The following is a 23,852-nucleotide window of genomic DNA, read 5'->3' on the forward strand; positions in this document are numbered from 1 at the left end:
TTTCATTATCATGAATCATTATTAGACGCAAACGGTACAGGTCTTGACAGTTTTCCGACGTTTAGACAGCGGCAGCGTGAAATAACCGAGAGGGGACGAGGGGCAGAAGGCTTCGAGCTGAAATATTGCGTGATGCGATGCTGCCGATGTGATGCGGTGCGTACGGTATGAATTTTTCGTCTTTTTATTTCATTCGGGGTAATTTTCTTTTCGTTTTATTAATGAGGGATGGATAACGCGGTAAGAAAATGAAGAAAAGGTGGCATACTCGTATTGGGGAAAGGAATTTTCCAGGCGAACTGAGATTTGACTGTGGGGGGGGGGTGAGGTTCAATGAATGTATTTGTGTTACGTGGATGCTTTTTCAACGTGGTCAGTGAAGAATTTGGAGACAAACTTTGATAAGGGAATTTTGATTTAGGTATAGAATAGTTCAGTGGAGGAAGCAGATGATTTTTTTTTGCAAAAATGCGAGCTTTAAAAAAAGCTGGGCTGGATTGACCTCATATTATAATATGAGCAAAGTCTTGCGAAAACTGCTCAATAATCTGTTAAAATATTTATTGAAAAAAAAAAAAAAAAAAAAAAAAACGTAACTGAAAATTGATTAAACATTGCGAAAATATAGTGCAAAATATTTCAAAAATGCAGTATGTAAAAAATTCTCGAAAACGAAATAAATTCATCAAATATTATCAAAAAATTTGGAAAAACCACACAAAACATCATAAAAGCTGTAAAATTGGCTCAAAAATCATTCGAATAGTTTTCAAAAATTGATTAAATTTCATTGAAAATGCGCGTTTGCAACAATAATTGCTTTCAACATTAAGTGATACATCTTATTAGAATGACATAAAAATGTCTAAAAACAACCAGAGCTTGATGAAATGACACGAAATTTGAGTAGAATCTTGCAAAAGTTGTCCAGATCAGCAAATATAACTTGAATATTCTTAAAATTGCATAAAAATTTGTAAAAATTGTAAAATTTGTTGAAATGACTTCCGAGTTATTGAAAGCGATAAAAAATTGATGAAAAATCTGATCAACTGAGTAAACTTTGCGAAAATTGATTTTCAATTGGTAAAAATTCCACAAAGTAGTTGGAAATGACTAAAATTTGATAAACTACATAAATCATGAAATTTGGGCAAAACGCCACAATAATGCCAAAACATCAAACTACGTACAAAAAACAGGCTGCTTAACTGTAAGTATCGTAATTTTTAAAACCCAAATGCATGACTTTTATACGACTTTTTGCATGACTTTGCAAGGACTGTTCTTTTGATAAAACGCCAAGATGGAGCATATTTGACACCCCCTCCCCCTCCCTCTATACTCATTCAATTCAAAAAAAATTAAAGAAAATTAAAATTAAAATTTTGGGCGAAAAAAGAACTTTTGCTTTCTAGTAAACTTATGATGATGATGATGATGAATTTATATGAACAAAATGTGGCTATTTTCAATGGAATATCAAGAGAATTTTTAGTGAGAAAAAACACACTCACGCATTGAGAACTTGAGAAGACCGACTTTTCTTAAATGAAAATTTTTTACGAACGAATTGATTCACTTTGTTTATAGTCCGGCATATGACAATAGGAGTAATTGCACCCCCCCCCCGCCGATCTTCCGGGACAACTTTTTCCTTAAAGGGGACATTCTAAGGAACATTTTAAAGCAAACTTGCCAAAAAAAAGTTGGCCTTACTTACAAAATGGCGGCCATTTTGATTGGCAGATCGGCCGAAATTGCAGATTTTGCGTTTTAACATAGGACTTGCACGAACTTTTTCAAACTTTACAAAGGTAGATCGAAAGATCATGCAAAAATTTATCACCTTTCAAAATTTCAAGTGCTAAAGTGCGTTTTTCGATTTTTGGTGAATTTTTAAAAGTCGAATTTAGGCCAAAAATGAGGGAAAAAATCAATATTTTACCAAATTGACCAAGAAAGCTGAAATTTGGGGTATACCCTATTTTCGACATGCCAAATCGATTAGAAACGGTTTCAACCCGTTTTGAGCAGTTCTGGAGCCTCCAGCAGATTTTTGAAAATCGAAATTCCCACAAAATTCCATCAAATTAGAGTTGTAAAGCTAAAATTTATTCTAAAAAGTAATTTCAATACGCTACGAAGTACTGCAGGCGCATTTCAAGCCATTTTGGAACCTCCAGCGACTTTTTGAAAATTCCTGAAGCCTCCAGCAAATTTTTGAAACTTTAAATTTTCACAAAATTTCATCAATTGAATGGAGATGGAAAGCTGAAATTTACTCTACACTCCAATTTTAACACCCTCTGAAGACGATTTCTGGTGGATTTCAAGTCATTTTAGAGCATCCAACAACTTTTTTGAAAATTACTGGAGCCTCCAGTAGATTTTTGAAACTTGAAATTTCCCCAAAATATCATCAAACTAAGATGGAGAGTCGAAATTCATTCTGCAAACTAATTTCAATACGCTACGAAGTCGACTGCGGGTGGATTTCAAGTCGTTTTGGAGCCTCTTGCAACTTTTTGAAAGGTTGTATGACGTTTTTTTGGGAAATTGAAATTTCCTAAAAGTAGCTGGAAGCTTCAAAACCATTTGAAACCACCATGTAGTCTGCGAAGTAAATTTCAGCTAGCCAACTCTATTTGATAAATTAATGTTGTGAAAATTTAAAGTTTCAAAAATCTGCTGGAGGCCCTAAAATTACTTGAGCCCACCTGAAGTCGTCTAGAAGAGGGTGTTAAAATTGGAGTGTAGAGTAAATTTCAGATTTCCATCTCCATTTGATGAAATTTTGTGAAAATTTAAAGTTTCAAAAATCTGCTGGAGGCTCCAGTAATTTTCAAAAAAAGTCGCTGGAGGCCGTAAAATTACTTGAGCCCACCTGAAGTCGTCTTCAGAGTGTGTTAAAATTGGAGTGTAGAGTAAATTTCAGATTTCCATCTCCATTTTGATGAAATTTTGTGAAAATTTAAAGTTTCAAAAATTTGCTGGAGGCTTCAGGAATTTTCAAAAAGTCGCTAGAGGATCCAAAACGACTTGAAATTCGCCTGCAGTACTTCGAAGCGTATTGAAATTACTTTTTAGAATAAGTTTTAGCTTTACAACTCCAATTTGATGGAATTTTGTGGGAATTTCGAGTTTCAAAAATCTGCTGGAGGCTCCAGAACTGCTCAAAACGGGTTGAAACCGTTTCTAATCGATTTGGCATGTCGAAAATAGGGTATATCCCAAATTTCAGCTTTCTTGGTCAATTTGGTAAAATTTTGATTTTTTCCATCATTTTTGGCCTAAATTCGTTTTTCAAAAATTCACCAAAAATCGAAAAACGCACTTGAGCACTTGAAATTTTGACAGGTGATAAATTTTTGCATGATCTTTCGATCTACCTTTGTAAAGTTTGAAAAATTTCGTGTACGTCCTATGTTAAAACGCAAAATCTGCAATTTCGGCCGATCTGTCAATCAAAATGGCCGCCATTTTGTGAGTAAGGCCAACTTTTTTTTGGCAAGTTTGCTTTAAAATGTTCCTTAGGATGTCCCCTTTAAGGAAAAAGTTGTCCCGGAGGATCGGCGGGGGGGGCGGGTGCAAATACTCCTATTGTCCTATGCCGGACTATTACAATCGAATCGAATAATTTACGAACAATTGGCGATTGAGTAAATAAATTGATTGATTTCTTGGTGAATCATTCGATTGATTTGTAAGTGAATCATTCGCGAACGAATCAATTCATTTGCTCAATTTTTGGTGAATCATTCACGAACAAATTGATTTGTATAAGTGAATCATTCGCGAACGAACGAATCGATTCGTACAAGTGACTCGTTCGCGAACGATTCGATTCGTATAAATGTCTCATTCGCGAACGAATTGAAGCCAAAAATTATAATTTTTTGTGAAAAAAAAAACAATTCAAAATGAAAAAAATTACTATAAATTTTCATTTTTCAGTGAAAACGTGTCAATTATTGGTGGAAAAAATGTTGCCATTTCAGTGGAAAAGAATTAATTTTTACTGAAAAAAAGAATACTTTGTTGGTGGGGAAGGGTTGATTTTTTGAGAGGGGGGATGTGATCATTATTGGTAAAAAAAAATATATGAATTTCCATTTTAGTAAGTGTTATTTTTGAATTTTGATAAAAAAATCACAATTATTTTCAGCGAAGAAAAAAAATTGTAATTTTTGAGAAAATGTTGCAATCTCAACACTTTTACCAAGTTATTTTCATCATTTTCACGTTCAAAATTCAAATTTAAATAGGTAACAAAAAATGAAAAACTAATTTATTTTTATTAGGTATGTTTTAGGGCTATGATTTTTTAAAAAGTTTTTCTAAAATTTTTCGAAACGTTTTTGGCAAATTGCATTCTCTAAATTGAAAAAATAGGCTAAAAAAAGCAAACATTTTTTTTTAATTTAAAAAAAATCAGAACAAAACCGGAATGATGGTTATTTTTTGCTGTACTTAACCGATGAATGTTGATTGACGACGTACACTATTCGTTGATGCATGTTGGTAAAAAACTTCAAAAATTGCTCGTTTGTGGAGAGATTTGTGAAGTTTGCTTGAATGGTTGTACATATTTTGTATGAAGCCAACCCTTTAAAATACAAATTTCGTCGTTTTAAGTCATTCTGGAGTCTCATGAAAACTTATTGGAGCTGCTGAAAATTGAGTTGTGACTTAGTTATACGAATCTGTCCACATTTTCTTTTATTTCAGGATCTATACTAATCTGTCCACATTTTCTTTTATTTCAGGATCCTTTTAACAGGTTTCGAATAAGCCACAACTTGATGTTTTGCTATTCGGGTTGATTTTTACGACTTCTGGATCAATTAAAAATCACACTGGTGGCTCCAGAATGACTTGAAATTGTGAAATTCGGTTTCGGGGAGTTGATATTTGTTTCAGAACTCATTTTTATCATTTTTACTTTACCTTTCAAAATTCTCACTTGAATGAGATCGATGTTCTGTTCAAATGGAGCAAATTAATTCATCTCATTCTTTACACCTTATGAGTCAAACATAATCAGTTGGAACATTCTTTTAAAAAATTGAACCCATCCTTTTCGAATTCCAGCCTGAACCGCCGTTCCAACGGTACCATATTTCATCTTCTTAATCCTACTTTTAAATAATTATTCGCGAAATCTACGTAAAAGAGACGATCTGCACGATGCAGCTTATTCAACCCTATAAAATATGCTTCGTAATTCCATTACCTACGAGTAAAAGTCATCATCATCAACTAGCACAAATAACCCTGCGGCTTATTGTCGTCTTTTGGTTATAGGATGTCTTCGGTGAAAATTATACGTAAAGAGATAGGTATTATACCTGGCTTGGTTTGACGACGACGAAGTATCAAATAAGTTAATTAGTCTTCCGTCTTTAGTTCGAGAGGTGACGAACCGAAGACGATGGTTATGTTTACTAAACAGAAGTGAGAAATAAGAAGAAGCGAATGGTGGTCGTGTGAATTTCAACTTATATAGGTACTGCTTACTCAGCTCGGTAAAATCCCCAAAAGTACTTAATATTCTCGGCTTGTGTTACCCTACCTACCTACCTATCCAAGTATCTCTCTAGCTAGACAATTCTTCGTCATCTTCTATATATCTATGTACATAATATAATATTATGATTCATCGTGTTTCGATTTCATAGAATATTATAGTTCCAGAGAGAGTAAGCGAGGAAAAAGAAAATATAAAACTCTAACCGAAAAGAGTATACGAGGAACACCCTGCGATTATTAATTTCCAACAAAGAAGCGTATCCGATGGTTTAACAAATACTCGCGTACCTGTAGTATAAGTGTATACGTCTCTTTGTCATGCACCTAAAGATGGGTTTTAGTTGCCTTTTACCATCCACAGAATAATATTATGATTAGCGACTTTGTGTGTGAAGGCGCACGTCCTCCTGTTCTTCTACGTTTACCTCACACACACAGATAGAAGGAGATACCATAAACAACTCATTTAATACTCTTTGATACGATGGATGGTCTTTTTCTATCGTTTTATTTTATTTATTTTTTTCCTGTGGTTTTTTTTTGTGGTGCGTGTGTATTTGAGATATGATGTTGATGACGATGTGGTGTTCACGTTCTGTCTTCTGTCGGTTGGTGTATGTTTGAGGTGTATAATAGAATAAGTATAGAAAGAGTGGATCTACGAATACGGTATTTTTTCTATTTATTAACGCGAAGTTTTGAAAAGATGTGTCCGAGGTGATTTACTGTGTGAGAATGGCGATGATGATGATGAGGCGACTCATGAAGACTGGAAGATTCCACGAGATAGAGAGAGTGTGTTGTTGGGTTCGTGTCGAAGCAAGTTGACTATATTCGTGATGTCGACGTATATAGTATATTTAGCTAACTCTAAGATACTTCGTACTTAGGTATATTTATTCGTGAACCACTGAACCAAACACAAGATGAAGAACAACCAGAACAACAGAGTATTGAAACGGTACCGTTTTTCTGTATACAGAGAATAGAGATATATGTACCTAAGTTATGCTATATGATGTCTAAATGGAAAAAAATACTCATTAACGAGTTTTAATGTATATTTGAAATTATGTACATTGTACGATGACGATGATAGAAGGAAAAAAGCGAGAGTATAATCGTAATCTAGCACCGAGCGCGAAAAAGAGCTGCTGCTGGGCTAATGCATTAATAATATCGTCGAACGAGCGAGTCTTTTAGAGGTTTTTGTTTCTGTTTCGTCGATGAATGAGCAAAAGTGGTTCACAAGGAAGCCAATGCGTACTCTAGTCTATTGTCGAGAATATTATAGCTTAGCTGCGATGTGCGTGTTAATGGAAGACATGGCGAAATTTTCGAACTAGGAAATGACAGCGGTGGACTTTCACTGACTTGCAGTCAAGTCAGCCGAATGGTGTATGAATTTAATAAACATTAGATGACGAGCGATTTTTCTCACTCAGTGTACCGTGGGATTTGTGGTTTAGTGTCAGCTACAGAGTGATAGGGGAATGGTGCGGACTGTTGATGCTGGTGACTTGAGGTGTTGGGAGGGTCGAGGAGTTGGTTTGGTAGAATTTGGGAGATTTTATGGAATAAAGGGGGGGTGTTGTGGAAACTTTTGGTTTAGATGGAGGCGTCTTTTATTCTTTGCTTTTGCTAGGGCCAGGGATATATATATTATCTAAAATGTGGTCTTTTGAAGTGATTCAGGAGAAGGGGTCAAGTTCCTCTAGTTCCTCAATTTTTAATCAAAGTATGATGTGCTTCCGACTTTGGTTCTGATAAAGCTTAGAATGTTCGTCTGGAGGCCCTCGTCCTCCTGTCTTTTCAGGGGCCTCGAGGAACCCCTCCAAAGAACTCAGTGGCTTCCTGGAGTCTGAATAGGTATATTTTTTATTATATGTAAAATCCAGCTTATTCCCACGCACAGCTTCATTTTTGAGAGTTAAACCACCTGTTGCCTCCAATTAACAAATAATAAATCAAACCAGAGATGAAAAATTGAAATTTTTCATTCATTCAAAAAACCATCTCCGATAATTTTTTTCAAAAACATGGCTAGTAGTGAATTTCTTATAGAAAGTTAATATAAGAGCTCGAAAAAATATTCGAGCGGGCGTAATAATGGAATGTTATATAGGATAATGAGCTCAGCAAACTATGTAGATAAAAAGACAGGTACTGTGTATGTATTTGGACGATGATTTGAAGCCGCGCAGAGAACACGTCTCCGCCGCCGTCACTTGGCGATTACAATAATATTTTAAAAAGTGCATACCTATATAATCGTATTCTCGTAACCTGATCGACACGGTGAACTTTCCGTATATGGTAAGAAGATCCCAACGCTGGAAAGAAAATAAAATTCCGTAACCGGTGCTGCGGCGCGGTGCACCTATTGTCGCCATCTTTCAACGTAAATTGACAGCGCGCGGCTATTTTGACTGTTGGTTGGGTGTACGTGATTTTTTTTTCGGGTGTTGGTAAAATGTGGTCAAGTTTTGGATGCAGAGTCTGTGATCAGTCGATTGACTTGTGATGGAGAATTGAGTGCCCCTCTTCCCCCACCCCCCTCAGAAAGAAATGGGGAGAAGCACAGAAATCATCCGTCGATTATTTTTAGTTCTTGGAAAATTTGTGAAGGAAATTCGGTTGCTTATATTGAGGGGAGGGGAGGAGAGGATGAAACGACCGAATCGGAAACCAGATCGAGGTATAATTTGTATCCTAATTCAATTTAAATTTTATTTAAGATCCCCTGAAAATTGAATTAAGATGTCTGATGTTTTTTATTTCCATTTCAAGCGCAAAAAAACACTAAAAAATTGACAATTTTTTGCATTTTTCTTCAAACTTTTTAAAATGCTGAAACTTGGGTTTAAAAAATGAGAGTGATATCAAATCCAAAACTTCTGGCTTTTTCCACAACAAATTTTTAAAAAAATCAATGTGGGTAGCTACCTATAGGTACAAAAAAATAGAATTACTTGATTTTTTTCAATTTTTCCAAATTTTGAAACTTGGAGCCAAAATAAGAGTAGAAGGAGGCGTTTTTTGAGATCAAATCCAAAACTTTGGATTTTTACTAATTTTTTGTCTTAGGTGAGCTAAAATGATGAAATCCCAAAACTTCAAATTTTTACCCCATATTTCTGGCATCATCCCACAAAAAATGTGACTAAGTACGAATTGCATTTTTTCAATTTTTGAACATTTTAAAACTTTGGAACCGAAATAAAAGGAGGGGTAGGGGTGTTTCAAGGTCGAATACAAAACTTCAGTTTTTCTCTTCATATTTTTGGCATCATTGGATTTTCAAGGTCACCGATTAAAATTTTTTGCTCGAATTTTTTTCATTCCTGATCCCCAATTAAACTCTTGGAGGAAGGTTCAATTTTCAAAATTGTGATATGGATATGGAACTTTGGGTTTTCGAGTTGGCTGATTTCGATTTTTCATTCAAGTTCACCCCTGACCTTCAATTAATGTAAATCAGTCACCTTGGAAACCCAGATTTTTAATATCACCAATCATCATGATTGGTGCAACAAATATGGCTAAAAAAAAAAAATGTATTAAAAAATTGACATTTTTCATTACTTTTTCAAATTTTTTGAAATTTTTTTAATTTGAGTGAGAAATAGAGAAAAAGGTAGTGGTTTTGAGTTCAGATTACTTTTTTTTTTTTGGCATTATGATAAAATTTTTCTCACTTACGTACCAAGTACATCATTCGTTTTTCAAAAAAAAGGGGAGAGGAATTGAAATTTCACGAATTTGGAAAAATTATAATTTTATTAAAATTAACTTTCAAAAATGTTAATCTTTTTCAAAATTCTTAGACTTCAGAATTTTGATTCTTTTTTTCTATTTTACTATCTTCATAAATACATTTCTTTTTGAATGAACTTCATCATGAGTTATCTTCTCATTTTCGCCTTTTCCCGTGGAAATAATTTAAGAAGTTGATAGAGAAACTTAATACAATATCCTCCATCCCTCCCTCCCTTTCTTCACCTCCCCACACAAAACAAAGCCATGAGGTGTTTATCATCGACTCATCGTCTGATGATGCCTGTAGAAGATGAGATGATCGTAAACATCTTACAAATTAGCTAAACATTGACAAAAAATTGTTGTGAAATGACTTCGGAAAGAAATGCTGAAAATTTGAACGATTTTTTGATCGTTATAATAAGTGAGCCTCCCCCCTTCCCACACCAGTTGAAAATTTTGATCAGATTTTTTCAAAAAGATGAAAAATTGATCTACAAACTTAATCAAAAATTTGATAAAAATCACTTTCATTTCTAAAATTTCCTAAAAGTAAAAAGAGCATGAAAAATCTAACCGTTGAATTATTTTTTGGAAATTTGGAGGCAAAATCTTTCAAATACAGTGTCGCCGAGAGCCAACGTGGGATCAGGTCAAAAAAATGAGGTCCTGAAAATTTTTCCATCCCCTCCCACCACCGCAGCAAGTACGTATTTTTTTCAAAAATTGAGGTTTAAAATTATTGGTTGTTTACAAAACAGAGTTTTTCCCCACAAGTTTCCTCTATGAAAAAGACAACTCTCCACCCCCCTCCCCCACCTAAAAAGTTGATTATTTCGTTTTCTCAAATGAGAATTATCCTTTTCATTTTTGAAAGATGAAGTCATGTCAAGAATGAATTTTGTTGTGCAAAAAACCGTTTTTTGAAAGACGTTTTTATCTCTTGATAAGTTTTTTTTTTTTGAGAAAATTTTTCACAAGAGGCTTCTTTTTCTGGCCAAGGTTTGATAGTTTTTGACATATAAAAATTCGATCTTTCCCTAAAAAATGAAGTTTCAGAAAATAAAAATCCCAAACTTATTTAAAAAACGCTGGTTCGGGGCGAATTGCTCCACTTGCCCCCCTTGTATGTGGCACTTTTAAATATGACGATGAAATCTTTGACAATATTCAAGTTCCTGATGACTAAAGCAGGGATTTTTATGCAGAAATATGATAAAAATAGGGCAATATTTTATGCATTTTTTCACCTAAATTATGCAAAAAATAATTATGCGAAAATTTCAGTTTGAGTGACGTGTATCCCTGAAAAGGATTTTTAAGCTGAAAAACATGAAATCAAGTGGTAAAAGAAAAAAATAGCAATTAGAATTAAGAAACCCAATATGAAGGAAAAATACGTATCCGAAAAACTGCGCCAGTAAGAATAAAAATTATTGGTGACATTTTACTCGTAGAACTGTTGCAATTTTTTGAACAAAAAAAAGTTTTAAAATCGTTTGTAAATGTGCAAAAAAGTATGTACTTACTTACCAGAAAATGCTCAAATATACAGAAATATGCAGGTTTCCCCTCCCCCCTAAAATACAAGTATTGCTAAAATATGCAAAATGATATTGGGCTCATTCGTCAAGAAATGTCATGATTCGTAGAGATCTATCAAATATGTTTTTTTTTCTTGTCCATAGAAAAATATGCAAAGCATAAAAATCCCAGCTCTACTGATGAAGTGATGAACAACTTCTAGAACCTTTTTGGTCAAAATTGCCTTTACGGTTTCAAGACCATACTATAAATGTGGAGAAAAGTAGGTACACAGTTTTCTCATAATTCCATATTTTTGGAGAAAGGCTTCAGAATTGGAGGGTTTGAGATAAATAATGAATTATCAATAATTTTACCTTGTTGAATTTGCAATATTCATCGAAAAATTATTTCAATTTTTATCCATCTTCCAATAAAAAAAATAAAAAAACATATAAATAATTGGATATTGCAAAAAAATCTCCATTCAGAGAAAAAATTTCTCAATTCGTACGTACTCGTATTTTATCGTCTGCCAGTAAGTACAACGATCCGGAAAAATACGAGTAAACCGTCGGTCGTCGACTACACTGCCGGACATACGGAGCCGAATGTGTAATCGAGAGAGACCTTATATACCAGACGAGACAAACTACCCAAGTGAGGAGAGAGCTCGCTCGAAAAGGGGTGATTTTACACTAAAAAAAAAACCACCACACAGTTATACCGTGAAGTTGGAAAAAATTAATTCCGAATAACGATCTCGTCGCGATAAACGTTGGCGTTAAAAAATTCAACGACCGTGGTATAAATTTCGCGCCGAGTTGTCGGTGAATGATGCACGATACGATTCCGGCAGACGACGCGATGATTTTATTGAAATAATTCAATCAGCACCGAGTAACTATTTATACGGTCTGCGGTGTGGTATTCCGGCTGCAGCATTAAAGAAGACGAAGACGACGGCGACGACGACGACGAACTCTGGATGACCCCCGTGTCTCTCGATTCACCCTTATTTACAAGTCGAATCGTACTCGTAATTTCAGCTATAAAGGAAACTCGACTGACTGCGGAGATACGTACAACGAGGATTGGAAATTCAAATTACTATGTACAACACTAAACTATATACGAGTATAAGTAAAGGCAGCAGACAGGCAACGCAGTGCACAGTAATGTATGATAACATGATTCTGCAAAATGATGAGGAGGGAATATTGTCTCGTATTGGGGTTGTGTATCTATTTTTCGCCCTATTTGAACCGGGGGTGGGTTTTTTCCTGCCCTTTAAATGAAGGTTAAGCGAGTTGTAATGTCTCGAAACTTTCCTGCTCGATGTAGAGATTTATGAGATACGATGACCTGAAAAAATACGACCATTCGGAAAACGGATCATGGATCACCGAAGGCGAAATCGTGAATAGCAATATTTGGCAATTGGGTTTACTGTTCTGACTGTCAAGTGAATCAAGTCCGAATCATAAATCGTAATTTTTTTGACCGAGATATCTTCTAGAGTTAAATGGAATACCATCCGACAAATGGTTAAAGAATTGGTTTAATTGACCCGGCGAGTAATTGAATGAGTTTTACATCGAGAGGTGTCAGTTTGGTCATCACTGCGATTACCATTTTGCTATTTTCCAAGTCGTCAGTGTCGAATATTCCGAGAAAAATAGTGGTACTATTAGGTTCGTTTGATACGTGAAATGTGTACTCGTATATTGCCTTATCAGCTGTATAAAAGTGTTAATTACTATGCTCGGGTGTCGGGTTTTTCAATTATTATTACGACTCGACGTCTTTGTCGTGTTGTCGTGATACTCTCTCGTTCTAGTATAAAAATGTCGAACGTCGTCGTGGTATCATTTTGATGGACGATGAAGGAGCCAATGGTAGCTGCGATTTAACCTATGTCACGATGAAGAAAACCATGAATATAGACGATGACGATGGATTAGCCCATAAGAAAACGAACATGGAACGAGAATAGTACCTATATATGAGTTGAGAAAGCAGAAAACTACACAACATATTGGAGGAAGACTTACGAGATAGGATATACGAGTACACACATAACTTACGTATACCTATATGCACTCGATTAATGAAAACTCTATAAATGCCCGTGTCTGTATCATTATAAGCAGCGATATGTTTAAGTACCCCTGATTTATGTGTACGAATCATGATAAATCGCGCGTGTATTCGAATACTCGTATAGTATGCCGCAACAACGACGACGACCAAGAGCCAAGAGACTTGTGGACTGGAGGACTCTGGTTTGGAGGCAGGCAGAGCCGATGGACGAGTTAAGAGACCGCGAGAAGAGTAAAGAAATATACAGATGAAGTTGCTGCACGCGGATGGGGCAGTGGCGGCTTATATACTCGTAGATGGAGAAAACGTCAGCAACAGCATAGTCAGCAGCAGCATAAGAAGAGTAGATAGTAGATACCCATAGAGCGAGCCAGAAAGAGAGATGGAGTACCACAGACATATGCAACCGCCTCCACACGCGCACAGAGATATACGTAAAGTTGCCGGAAAGGTACAAACAGAGCGAAAGAGATACAGAGATGGAGAAAGAGTTTAGAGCAGGCAGAAAATGAGCAGATCCTCATTCATGTGTACTGTATATAACCTTTTGGTTGTCGTGTCTTGGTGCTGGTGGTTGTTGTCGTAGACTCAGCTCGACTGTATCCGACTCTAGCACCATGGTCGTGGACGGAATTCAACTCGGAGCCGCAATTGTCTCTGTGTAATGCGCTGGCGCGGTATTTAAAAACGACCAACGACCGGGAGACGAGTTTTTTTTGCTGCTGTGTGTTTTTTTACATAAATAAGTGTGTTTCGCGAATAGAAGAAAAATTCGCGAATGATCGAATCCGAATTCTTTCGGTGACTGGTGAGGTTTCGGTCAGTGTATGTGGTGAATGGTGGTGCCTGAAGCCTGAGCCTAGGGTGTTGCTGGGTGCGTAACCGATGGAATTGTGATGTGATCTTGGGTACGAGCTACGAGTCGATGGTGGTGTATGCTGCTGCGATTGTAAGTACCTACTGTAGGTTTTGTTACAAGTTGGAAAAGAAATGAGATATTTTGTAAAATTGGTGTTTTTTTTTAGTTTGGGTTGATAGGTTAGGTTTGGGACAGGGTGTGTTTTCAAATTGGATTATACGATTTGAAAAAATATAAGAATTTGCTCGAACCTTTGTGTTGTATGTGTAATGTGTGATTTGATATTGCTGGGTCAATTCTGACCGTATTCAATATCAGCACTTTAAGGATGTTGTAAACTCTGCTCCTCCTTGATGTCAACTACCTATCAGAGGTTCTTTCAACTCTCCTACAACACATATTTCATACTTTTTTAAAGCATTCTGAAGCCTCCGATGACATTTACATTCTGCCCATAAAGCTATAACTGATAACAGAATTGCACAGTGTTTGGCTTTGGCATTGATGTCAATGAAAGCTGTAGTATTGAAAAGAGCATACTCAAATCCTATTGGTGAAATTAATACTGCCTAAACCTAAAATTCTTTTTTCTGGTGTTTTTTTGATGACTGTCGATTCCTATAGCACCCTGAGTACCTTCACCCTCCCCAAGTTTAACCAAATTTCTATGTCTGGACTCGGGCAGTGTTGCCAACCCCTCCTTTCAAAATGGTTTTTGAGTGGATGTTGAATGAGGTCCAATTACACACCTTGATGTTGATGGGAATCTCCCTGAATTCTCTCACGATGATTGATTGTACCTGGCCCCAGTCAAGCTAGTCTAGCCCACATCCAATCCATGGGATAGTGAGTTTTTTAATTTTTCTACTAAGTAATACATTCCCTGGCAAGATTTTAGATGCCAAGGGAGAAGTTCTTATATGTTGGTTTGTCATAGTAGTGGATTTTTGTAATGATGCAGAATATTATGTAGTTACCCTGGCTCACTCTTCCTTCGATTTTACACTTTGGAGTTGCCACTTCCCCCACATTGTGTGGTTGGGTCAGCAGCATCTCTCTACCTCCAAAGTGGCAGATGAAATCCCTCGCTATCCCAGCAGACATTCTGAGGTCTTGGCTGACACAGTGTGCCAGTGTTTTGATGAGAGGTTCTGGAGAGGAGTGGGGGGTGGGAGAAGTGCATTTTCAATTTTGACTTGATATTCATGTTCAGAGGCATCGAATTATGCTAAAAGGACTCCTCAGTCATCAAAATAGATTTTTTTTAAATTCGTTTTTACTCGTCCCCTCCTCCGGGGTTTCCATTTAAGGGGAAATTATAGGTGGAGGGTGGTGTAAGATTTTTGAGGGATGACCATTGACCCTCATAGGGACCTACAACGTACTCATAAATTGCAAAAATTAGTTCACATGGAGCTCTGAAAATTTTTCATTTCTGTTTCACAAAAAGGAGGACATTTTAAAAATGGGGGGGGGAGTCTGGAGGTTCAAAATTTTGCACCTGATTTTTTCTCGATGTTATTCAATATCAACACCCATCTACCTTGCACTTATCAATGCCAAAGCTCTCGGGGACCCAAAGCACCATTCTTATGCCCCCTATATGGCCTTTAATGAATTTTACAGATTTTTTTTTTTAAAACGAGGCAAATTCTTATGATTTTCTTGAATTTGATTAGGATTTTTTTATTTTTCTTGGGATATACATTTTCAAGATCCAAATGTCAATTGCATGTAAAATTTTGTCATACATATAATCATACATAAATATATGTACTTGGAAATTTTCTGATAAGTGTCATGCAGTTCCCCCCCTGAAACATTTATTCCCGTAGTCTGAATTATTGACGTTATTACTTCCTAGGGCTACTTTAGTTTCGCAATTACCTATGTACATAAACATATTTTATTATCATTTTTGTCATTAAAATTTTCCTAATGAAAATAATTTCGATTTTAATTGAAATAATGTTACCCACATTACTGTTAAAGCTCGTGATAATTTATAGTATTAAGGTTCTTTATTGGTGGAAAATGGTCCCTGAAGTCCTTTTATATTTTCAAAATTCAATTGACGAGATGCTTGGGTGTAGAAGAACCTGTTGATTGTAAGATGCCTCATCCTTCAAAAAAAAAAAAAGTCAAGTTGGTTTCTTTTCTGTCTAACTTAGCCAGAAAATAAAATTGTTTGATTTTTTTTTTTTTCATACCTTACTACTCCAAAGAAAAACGTCTGGTCTGAATTTTTCAAAACGTGTTCAGTAGGGTGTAACTTTATTTTTTTCATTATACATGCTACGAAAATGTAGCATTTTACCCCCGTTTACACACTGCGAAAATACACTTTTTCCTACTGTGATTGAAAAAATTCCTCTTTCCATCCCTAGGGATGGAAAAGAAATTCTTTTCCGTCACACTGTGATGGAAAAGAATTTACAATATATTAGTCAATGTGAATTCTTTTCCGTCACAGTGTGATGGAAAAGAATTCTTTTCCATCCCTAGGGATGGAAAGAGGAATTTTTTCAATCACAGTAGGAAAAAATTTTCGCGGTGTGTAAACAGGAGTAAAATGCTATATTTTTTCGTAGCATTTATAATGAAAAATATCTTACAAGATAGTAGTCAAAAGTGAATGAATTCTTGTTTCGTGCGTTGGCTCCACTCGCCTTCGGCTCGTTCCGCCAATCTTCGCACTCGACAAGAAATCATTCACTTTCGTCTACTGTGTTGTAATATACTATTCCACCTCTCACCCACCAAAAATGTTACTTCGAGCGAGAAAATAATTTTATCATTTTAATTTTCCCCTTATCTGTAAAAAAGTGGTGCCGGTAGCCCCCAAAAGTTGGAAAAATCACAAAAAATAAGAATATATCGAAATCAGGGGAAATTTTTTGGAAATATTCTTCATTTTCGCATTAGAATTGTTCTGCAAAATCCCCTTTTCAACAAAAAACATACGTTGGACCCTCAAATGGTCTTGGCTGTCTTGTATTATGAAGGCCCCAGATTTAGTAATAATTAATAAAAAATAAAAAATTGATGTCTTTAGAAATTTTTAAAAATTGTTGAATTTGTAGAATCTTTCAAAATAAGGACATTTTTAAGAAAAACCCACCCATGGTACTCCAATCCAACTGAGACGGGTCCCCTTGTATAAAGCCCCCAGAGTTGAAAAAATACATATCAAAAAAGATGTAGCCAAAAATGATGTCTGCAGGTACAAATTATTTGAAAATTTTCCATTTCTGAGCAGAATACCTATATATTGTACTTCTAAATGCTGAGTTATTTTTTCACTTCTTTTTTGAGGGCACACTAATTCTCGAAAGTTGTTAGTCCATAATTTTTTGTACCCTCTCCTCACCCTAAACAATCAAAAATAATTGGTTTTCACCTTATCTGTTTAAAAAGTCCTGATTTTTGCCAAACTTGCGTAATAAGGTTCTGTTTCTTTTCTGTAAAATTTGCCCCAAGTCAAAAAATGTCTAAAAACGTCAATTTTTGGCAAAATAGTCCAGAAGTGTCCATTTTTGTCAAAATAGTCAAAATAAGTGTCCGTTGTTGTCAAAATTGTCAAAAACTCAAAAAGTTTCCATTTTTGGTGGTGAAATTGTCAAAGGAACTCATTTTTACCAAAATTGTCAAGCAGTCCTGTTCTTGCCAAGATTTCCTAAAAAACCACTGTAAAGTCTACATTGTCGAAAAATTACCGGTTCCTTTCTGTCAAAATTGTCTGAGAGGATCAATTTTTAGCGAGTTGACTGAGAGTTGTACTCAATATTTTTTCGTCAACATTTTCAGGAAATAATTTTTTGATGAAATAGTCAAATGGTCGTAATTTTTGCTAAAATTCATCAGAATGCTTTTTTGCCAAAACGTTCAAAAGACATTGATTTTTGCTTTACCTGCCTAAAAAGTTCTCTTTTTGCAGTAAAGTTTGTCAAACAAAAGCCCTGGTCTTTTTTACAAAATTGCTTTAAAAGCTTCTTTGTTTTGTCAGATTTCATCCCCTTCCATTCTTTCATTTTTTTTCAAGTTCATATAGCAATTTTCGATATTTTTGAAATTTTCTTCAGAGACATCCTCCGCGTGCCTTCACAAAACACCACCTTCTTCTAGATATTTTCGAGAAAAGCCCCAACAATGTATTGAATAGTGATTTTTTGATGAAGATGGACCGAATCCCAGGATTCAAAATTGAAAAAGTAAATATGTAAATAAACATGAAAATATTAATTTTTTATATTTTTTGAGGAAAAGTACAAGTTCCACTTTTTCATCATATATTTGGGGGGGAGGGGGTTGAAATTTAACAATATTTCTATCGAAAATGGACCAAATTTAAGGATTAGAAAGTAAGAATACAAATGTCAAGTTTTTGGATTTTATAGGTAGATATATATTTTGAGAGGGGGGGGGGGGTTCTATCACGACTTGTTTCTACCAACATGGTTGGAGAAATTGTTCTCATGAAATCCGATAAGTTTAAGGATATGACAAATAATTTTTTCACGAGTAGTTATAAGTTCTCTAATCCACAAGTTAGTCCTGAGTGAGTCCTGAGTGAAAATAGGGGCTAAAGTTGGTATAAATGAGTTGATTTTGGGCAGAAAAATTCTCAAAACGTGAACAATTATTGATTCTTCACCTCACACCCGGATTCGATTTTTCGAAACAAATTGAATTAATTTCTATTCGGTGTTCGGATCATTTGTTCTCGAATCGTCATTTTTCTGCTAAAAATACGTATTCTTGAGAAATGATAGAAATTAATACCAATATTAGGTATACCAATGTAGCCAGAAACAAACAAAGTTTATTCGTGGTCATAAACCTTGACGTTTATTTTCACGACACGACAGGATGACGATGGCGACAGAGGACGTTGTCGTCGTTGTTGTTGCAGAGAAAGAGAGAAGACCTCTAAGCACGAAGAGCAAGAGCAAAAGCAAAAGAAAGAGGATCATTTTACACGCGACCATGATTATTTTTCTACATCTATTATTTTCACGCTATTGTTTGTTATGTTCGGGGTATGATTTTATGGATGTTTGATGTGATTTGATGAAATTAGAATGCACAACGGCGCGATGCTGTGTATAAATATTGGACTCGATGTGCCTTAATGCCTGTGTTGGGTAGACTGCTGGGTAAACCGCGACAATAATGCCTTCCATAGGTAGTGGTAGCCTTTTGGCGTATGTTTTGTAGCTTATTGTCTAGAATCAGGAGTAGCGGCCAAAGAGCTATATAAGAATAAAATGTGCGATTGTTTTCGATGTGTGTGTGTGTGTATACGGTTTCATTTGGTTTTTTTTCCTTTTTCTTTTTTTCTTTTTATAAGGAATTGCGTGTGTATTGTATGTATATGTAAGTAACTAAGTACGTAATAATATGTGTGTTGGAGTTAAAGAGTAGGTAGGTATACTTAGCACAGAATGAACGAGGAGTAGTGGAGTTTCCCGTTGAGATATTGTAGTGTGTTTGTGTGTAAAGAGTACGGGTATTGTTTTGTTTGGTGTTTTTTTTTCGCCTCTTATATAATGCCGAGTTATTTCCAAGTATTGATGACGACAACGACGTCTTATATATACCGTTGTCGTTCGCGTTTATAGTTGGGTCGTCGGTGGAGTTGTACTATAGAGTAATGAATTGACGCGGTCTTATAAGACGGTTAAGTTGTCTATTGGTTCGCATTGGGTGGCCGTTATAAGAAGACACATTGTTGAATAGTGATGTACGATAATACTCGCGACGTATACAAGACTGCAATGCGTGAGTATGAGAAAACACGCATAGAAGGTCAATCCGCGCTATTGTACGTGTCAATTGACGTGGTCGTCTTTGTTTAGTGCTTCAGTGTGTTGATATCAATTAATATTCGGCCGCCGAAACCGACACGATACCGAGCGGGAGCACGATTGTGATTGCGATGGAAACGCTGGGGATGTGCGCTGTCGATGTTCTGGCCGCGATTGTGACCAAGACCAAGGGATTTTACGGCGAATTTGTCGGTAGGTTCCCGAGATGGTAGCTTTTTGTTGATGGTGAGGGTGAGAAAGGATGTGTTTAAATAGGTGGAAGTTGTCTGCATGGATGTCCATGTGAATGTGATCAAAGGGGGTGTTCAGTGCACTTTGCTGTAGATTGATCCAATTTTTTTCATTTCCGGTGTCGAATTTTACCGACTTTGCCGTGAAACGGAAAAGTAAGGTATTGTATTTGTCATGATGGTTGAGGATTTGGGTGGGGGTGGGTTTTCTTGACGAATTGGAGTGTGCTGATCACGATAAGACATATGACGCAAAACGAGATAAGTTTATATATATATTTATTTATTTATTTATATATTTATAGGTATATCAATTTATGTATAAATTTGTGTCACGCTGAACTCAAAAGCTCCGAACTTTAAGTCGAAACTGATGATGGCAAAATATTGCTTTGATACTGAACTAGAGAAATTTTTAATTTGGTCAAAATCGATTCAGCCGTTTACGAGATATGAACGTTTAAGTGTGTTTCAACGTTATGGATAAGCTGAAATTTGTGTAAACCCTTATATCTCGCAAACGGCTCACCCCCAACAAACAGACGGGGTGGTTAGGGTGTGTAGGTTAAGGATTAGTGCGCCGGAGGTCGGGTGTTCGAATCCCACGCGAGTCAAGAGGCAACATTTTTTTTCGATTTTTTTGTTAATTTTATTCGTCCAAAATTTTTTTGCCACAATAAATCAAAATTTTTCAAAAATTTCTAGTGTAATTTTTGTTTTAACAAAAAACATTAAGTTTTTGGTAAATAGCCAGTAAATTTTGATAATTTTTTTTTGGTGAATTAATATTAATTTCTAGTAAATAAAATGATTAGTTATTTTTGGTGAATTACTCATAATTAAAGTTGGTCGAAAATTTTGGTAAATTGCTTGGGTAATTTTTGTTTTGGTAAATTAATGGCGTAATTTTTGGTAAATTGGTATTCCAATTGGTAAATTTTCGTAAATTGCTGGGGTAATTTTCAGTTTTTCAATAAAGTTGGTTGAAAATTTTGGTAATTACTGGGGTAATTTTTGGTAAATTGGTAAATTTTATTTAATTGCTGTGGTAATTTTTGGTATTGTTAAATTAGTGGGGTAATTTATTTTGTTGAATTTGTGTCAACCTTTGGAAGTAAATTACTGGGGTAATAAAAAATAGGTAAATTAATGGGGTAATGTCTGGTAAATTACTGAGGTAAATGTTGGTAAATTGCTAGGGTAATTTTTGGGAAATTGGAAAATTGGTAAATTAATGGGTAATGTCTGGTAAATTACTGAGGTAAATGTTGGTAAATTGCTGGGGTTATTTTTGGTAAATTGGTAAATTTGGGTAAATTGGTAAATTTTGGTAAATTTTGGAAAATTTGGGTAAATTGGTAAATTTTGGTAAATTGGTAAATTTCGGTAAATTGGTAAATTTTGGTAAATTGGTAAATTTTGAGGTAATGTCTGGTAAATTACTGAGGTAAATGTTGGTAAATTGCTGGGGGTTATTTAGAGCAAAGTCGGTTGATCTTGCGAACTGCGCAAGATGTTTTTTTGGATTTGGAGGGGTTGAAATTTGTGTGCGAATTATTTGTTCTATTTTTAGCCAAATTTTATATATTTATAAGTTTCAGCCCAACATTTTATGACTTGAAACCTGTTCTAATTGATCAAATAAAGTCAAACTAGGGGAATAGGGTTTTCTCGAAAATCATATTTGACCTCTGAAGTACAGAGGGTCGAAGTTGAAAATTACAGAAATGTCATTTTTTTAAAGGGGCTTATTTTGGCTCCCAATGGATGAAAAGGGTCCAAAATCATACCATTGGTCACTACTGATGCTGCGATCTACGTATCCAAATTTCAGCTTTCTTAGGTCATCCCCACTCCATTTAAGGTGGAATTAAGGTGGAAAAAATTTCATTTTACCCCTATTATTGATCCCCTTACTCCTAAAATTGACTTAGGGGGCTCAAATTTTCATCATTTAATGGGAGGGTGCCACTTAAGTGCTGTTCCAGGGTCAAAAAAGTGAATTTTTGGGCTATGTTATGTGTTTTTCAACGTTTAGGAAAGCGTGCAGCCACTCCAAATTGACCTAGAGGGTCCAGATTTTTACAGTACAATGAGAAGATGCATGCTTGAAGTGCCTTTTGTAGATTTTGACCTTTCAACCGTATTTGACTCATCTCCAGGGTAAAAAAAAAATACCTACATTTTCAGGTTATTTTACCACTTTCATGTATTACAACATGAACATGACCTTTAGGACAGCGTGTAAAGTGATCATTGTACTGTTTGTTGTAAATATATGTTTGAAAACCCCCATCATGTCTCGATATGATTTTAACTTTGCAATTAATAATTTAAATTTCGTGTTTAAAAAGCCCATGAAGTTTTCTGTACAAAAATATGTGTTTGCATTTTCGTTTGGGGGCACAATGCACAGTTGCACACAGTGTGCCAGATGATTCAAAGAATTCATCAGAAATTGGCAATAATGGCCAAGCAATTGGCACGACTGCACTCTAAAATATTTCCCCAGTTTCAGAAATGATATTTTTCTATGTCTTGGCATAATTATTAATGTGTAATATTTTGAGAAGAATAAATTTTCAAAACACGAATTTACCCAAAAATTATCTATTTTCAAATTTTTAAACGCTGAGTAGAACCCTAAAAGTGGTCTTGGATTTTGATGGTGATGGCCGAAGTCGACGCTGAATCTCTAATTATGTATTATATCTATTGGAATCAGGCCCTTTTTTCTCAAAACAGGTTAGAAAGGAGCTGGAACTAAAAATACCATGATTTTTTTTTCAAAAATGCTTCTTCTTTGAGGAACCATATCTTTCTTTAAGTGGCAACTTCGGAGCTAAAATTTTGTCTGGGTAACTTTCAACTCATAATGAAGGTCTCCAAATCATGATCGAAGGACTTCAACAAGAATGTAGGAAAAATTTCGAAATTTTTAGGTTGGTGTTTAACCCTTCCCCCCTGCTTTCCAAAGTCTAAAATTTGCAAATCAAAGAAACTTGACATTTTTTATTGTTTGGAGTGGTTTTTTAACGCCTCGTCTTCAATTCTTACATATCGTATCAGAATTGATTTAAAAAGTTCATAGTTCATTGTTATCGAGTTCAGGTGTTATTAAAATATTGATTTTTTTCCTTCAAGATACGATCATTTTTAATCATTTTCTATATTCTTCTACCCCCTTTCCCCCTCCTTACCATCTATAGTAATTTAGAGGATATCTTTTAACAATTTTCATGCGAGAAGTTATACTGAAAAATCAATTTATAATATTTTTAAGAAAAATGAAATTCAAGCTATCGCCCACTTTGGAAATTATGGTTTTCCTCAATTTTCTCTGATCGAATAACTTATACTGATTCCCACAGGCAAATTTTTCCAATCCTCTACTCAATTTTTTTAGAACTCTCAACAAAAATTTAAACACGGTATCATTCTCTATTTTTAACGACTTCAAAGGGTCAATTTTTGAAAAATTGAGATTAATTAGAAAAAGTTTGGTAAAAGCTAAAATCTTTGGAAATTTAATTGAAAATTTTGATAAAATTGGCAAAAACTTGAATTTTCAGAAACTGTTGGCAAATCAAAAATGACATAGACATTTATTTTTTTTTAAAGTGCTTACAACACAATAATGTTTGATGTTCTTGAATTTGAAAAAAAATCCATTTTGAACGAAATGGAAGTACTTGGCAAAAATTGGAATTATTGGAAAATTGAGATTAATTAGATAAAATTTGGCAAAAGTCAAAAATTTTAGAAATTTGAAATTTTCAAAAAATTGACAAAAACTTTAGAAATTAGTAATTTAGCAAAAACTGGAATTATTGGAAAATGGAGATTAATTAGAAGAAATTTGGCAAAAAAAGCCAAAAGTTGCAGAAATTTGAAATTTTGAAAAATCGGCAAAAACGTGATTTTTTGGAAATTGTTGACAAATTATGTTCCTAAATTTGAAAAAAAGTTTTCATTTCAAAAAAAAAAAAGAAATTTGATAGTCAAAATTTTAAATAG

At 35.0% G+C, this 23,852-nt stretch overlaps 1 protein-coding gene across 5 annotated transcripts in view; it reads left to right on the top strand.

Moving 5' to 3' along the window:
• The window catches only part of LOC135841368 (rho guanine nucleotide exchange factor 10-like), a 201,234-nt gene that overhangs the window by 94,473 nt on the left and 82,909 nt on the right, over positions 1-23,852 (top strand). Inside the window, exon 1 of one of the 5 annotated variants that reach the window (XM_065358307.1) lies at positions 19,552-19,797. The exons of the other annotated variants lie outside the window; for them this stretch is intronic. Within the exon in view, the coding sequence (XP_065214379.1) occupies positions 19,716-19,797 (82 nt within the window). The 5' untranslated portion in view covers positions 19,552-19,715. Of the gene's footprint in view, positions 1-19,551; positions 19,798-23,852 lie in introns of those variants that run through there. 5 annotated transcript variants of the gene reach the window in all.

This window comes from Planococcus citri, chromosome 3 (assembly GCF_950023065.1).
Source record: "Planococcus citri chromosome 3, ihPlaCitr1.1, whole genome shotgun sequence".
NCBI classification, from domain to species: Eukaryota; Metazoa; Arthropoda; class Insecta; order Hemiptera; family Pseudococcidae; genus Planococcus; species Planococcus citri.